At 37.4% G+C, this 3,185-nt stretch overlaps 1 protein-coding gene across 1 annotated transcript; it reads left to right on the forward strand.

The window, feature by feature from the left end:
* Window positions 1-1,101: 1,101 nt before the first annotated feature.
* LOC123255022 (centrosomal protein of 170 kDa-like) lies at window positions 1,102-2,946 on the forward strand (the record flags this gene model as incomplete). Its single annotated transcript, XM_044683892.1, has 1 exon — window positions 1,102-2,946. A coding segment is annotated over one exon (1,845 nt), but the record flags the coding sequence as incomplete, so codon positions are not given.
* Between the last annotated feature and the right edge of the window lie 239 nt (window positions 2,947-3,185).

The following is a 3,185-nucleotide window of genomic DNA, read 5'->3' on the forward strand; positions in this document are numbered from 1 at the left end:
AGAGAGAGAGAGAGAGAGAGAGAGAGAGAGAGAGAGAGAGAGAGAATGAATAATATAGACAAAAAGCATTCTAGTTAAGAGGGAAAGATCCTACAGACTTTAGAAAAATTTTTCCGTCAGGAGTGTTACCCTATGCAATTTAAATGTTAAAATCATGACGTTTAAGAATAAGAAAAAAAAAACCTACTTGATCTCGTCTAATCACATGCCGATCTCAAAATATCTTCTAGTTTCAAAGATTTCTGAAATAGGTATATCATTATATAATTTCCCCTATAACCCATTCCTATATTTAATTACTCTTACTACTAGTAAATTTTTTTTCATAATTTTAATCTGCAGTTCTTAAATTGAGGTTGCCATTCCCTTGTTGTTTATTCAGTTGAGATGGGAAAAAGCTGGTTACCATTTTTCTATGTATTAGGATGGTTTTACATATATCATCTCCTCAATTTGCCCAACAACACTGTTTCTTGTAACTTTTCACAGTAATATTTTTTTAATCCTTTAGTCAACTTTGTGTTTTTCTAAACTCTCCCCAAGTTCTCCATATACTATTAATAGTGGAATCTATATCCACTTTGCAAAGTGTCAATTTCCCCATACTATGCTATGGTAAATTTTATGGGAAGTCTCTAAAACAAATTGTTTGCACAAAGGCCTCAGGATGAAAAAAAATACAAAATAAAGGTACATTAAATTCATCTTCACTAAAGCAAAAATAGGAAAGTGATTTAGTTGCATGTATGCACTAAAATGTGCACATCCGAATTTGCATAGACAACACACATATTTGTGAAATTTGGATTTTACTTTTTTGATTCCTGTGTTAAAATCTATTGAATTTCTCTTTGAATTTTCATGTTTTTGTTGAGAATATTATTTGCCTGAGATTACATACCCTAGAAAGAGGCAGAGCTAATACTGTATTTAAGGTCTTTTGGTTTCAAAACAGAAAGTTGCTTCTCCAAATGTGCTTTAAAATCTTTTTCTCCTGTATTTACCAATTATTTACTACTTTCTGCATGTATGAAATGATTTCCTACAGTGATATAGTTATTCTTTTGTCATTGAGCTTGTAATTTTATTTTTAATCTGTAGATACAGATATCAGTGAGTCTGGAATTTCTGTGAGAAGCACTGGATCAACTACTTCTTTGACTAGCCAAGGGGAGAGAAAGAGAAGGACCCTTCCCCAGCTTCCAAATGAAGACAAGTCTCTTGAAAATAGTAGAGTGAAAATCCTGCCTCCACGGTCAGAGATAGGTGAGAAACAAGACACTGAACTTCAGGAGAAGGAAGCCCCAACACAATCATCCCCAAAGGAGCGGCAAGATGCTGATAGAGTCCTTGGGAAAATGAACAGAACTGTGAATGGTCAGACTTTGAAAAGTGTTGGAGACACTAAGACCCCATTTCATCTGAACACTTGTGGTCCTGGCAAAGAGAAAAGTGAGACTGACAGAGAAGCCTCCTTGGTAAAGCAAGCCTTAGCCAAAATTCAAGAACAAGAGCAAAAGGATCAGGCACAGTGGACACCCACTAAATTAGCTTCCTCAAAACATGCTACAGGTCAAGGAGAGAAGAGTAAGGAGGAACCTCTTAGACAAGGTACACATGCACTAGAAAAAGCCCTGGGCCATCCTGCAGGTAAAGGAGAAAGGGTGATACAAAGTGAAGGCAAGAGGAGAAAGACTGAAGAAATTCTAAAAAGTCAGACTTCCAAAGGGCCAGGAGGAGACAAGAAGGAATCCACAAAGTCCTTAGTGAGACAGGGAAGCTTTACTATTGAAAAACCAAGCACAAACATCCCTATAGAACTCATTCCCCACATTAATAAACAAACAGCATCTACTTCCCCTTCTTTTGCATTAACATCTGTAAACAGCAGAATACGAGAGAGAAGTGACTCCATGGATACTGATTCTAGTATGGACACAACTCTCATTTTAAAAGATACAGAAGCAGTAATGGCATTTCTCGAAGCTAAGTTGCGAGAAGAGAACAAAACAGATGAAGGCCCAGAAACTCCAAGTTATAATCGGGATAATTCTATTTCACCTGAATCAGATGTGGACACAGCTAGCACAATCAGTTTGGTTACTGGAGATACAGAAAGAAAAACAACCCAAAAACGAAGGAGTTTGACTAGCCTTTACAAAGATAGATGTTCCACGGGTTCTCCTTCCAAAGATGTTTCAAAATCATCATCTTCAAGTGCTAGAGAAAAAATTGAAAAGAAAACAAAAAGCCGTTCCACTGATACTGGATCAAGAACAGAAAGTCGTAAAATTGTTCAGACAAGTGGAAGAATAAGACAGCCTTCTGTCGACTTAACAGATGATGATCAAGCCTCTAGTGTACCTCATTCTGCTATTTCTGATGTTATGTCATCTGATCAAGAAACTTACTCTAATAAATCTCATGGAAGGGCTCCATTTACCACAACAGACGAACATTTACATTCCAAACCAGAAGGCACCAAATTAGCTAAATCTAAGACCTCTCCTGTTGCAACTGGTTCATCTAGTAAATCAACCACTCTTCCAAGACCACGGCCCACCAGGACTTCTCTCTTGCGAAGAGCACGACTTGGTGAAGCTTCAGATAGTGAACTTGCTGATGCTGACAAAGCATCAGTTGCCTCTGAGGTGTCCACAACCAGTTCCACATCAAAGCCTCCAACAGGAAGACGAAACATCTCAAGAATTGACTTATTAGCCCAGCCTCGTAGAACAAGACTTGGTTCATTATCAGCCCGCAGTGACTCTGAAGCAACTATATCTAGAAGTAATGCCTCTTCACGTACTCAAGAATCTGTCGTGAGAAGTGGTGCAAGATTAAATCCATCTGATAAATTTTCTCCCAGAATTAGAGCTAATAGTATTTCTCGACTCTCTGACTCCAAAACCAGAAGTATGACTTCAACACATAGCTCTCCATCAGGTAAATTTTCTCCAATCTTTTTTCCCTTCTGTTCTTTCCCCCTAAAGGTAGTTATGTTTTACCTTTTCCAAGGGTTTTCTATATAAAGTCAAGTCCTACTGAGTTTTAAAATCTTGCATTTTGCCATTGTATTACTTTGTTCTGTTTAGTAAATTAATACATTCTGCTCATTATTCAGGTGAAGAAACTGAGGCCCAGAAGAGAGAGGCAATTCTTTTTAGTAGTTAGATATAAAACAT

This window comes from Gracilinanus agilis, unplaced genomic scaffold (genome assembly GCF_016433145.1).
Source record: "Gracilinanus agilis isolate LMUSP501 unplaced genomic scaffold, AgileGrace unplaced_scaffold3779, whole genome shotgun sequence".
Classification (NCBI taxonomy): domain Eukaryota; kingdom Metazoa; phylum Chordata; class Mammalia; order Didelphimorphia; family Didelphidae; genus Gracilinanus; species Gracilinanus agilis.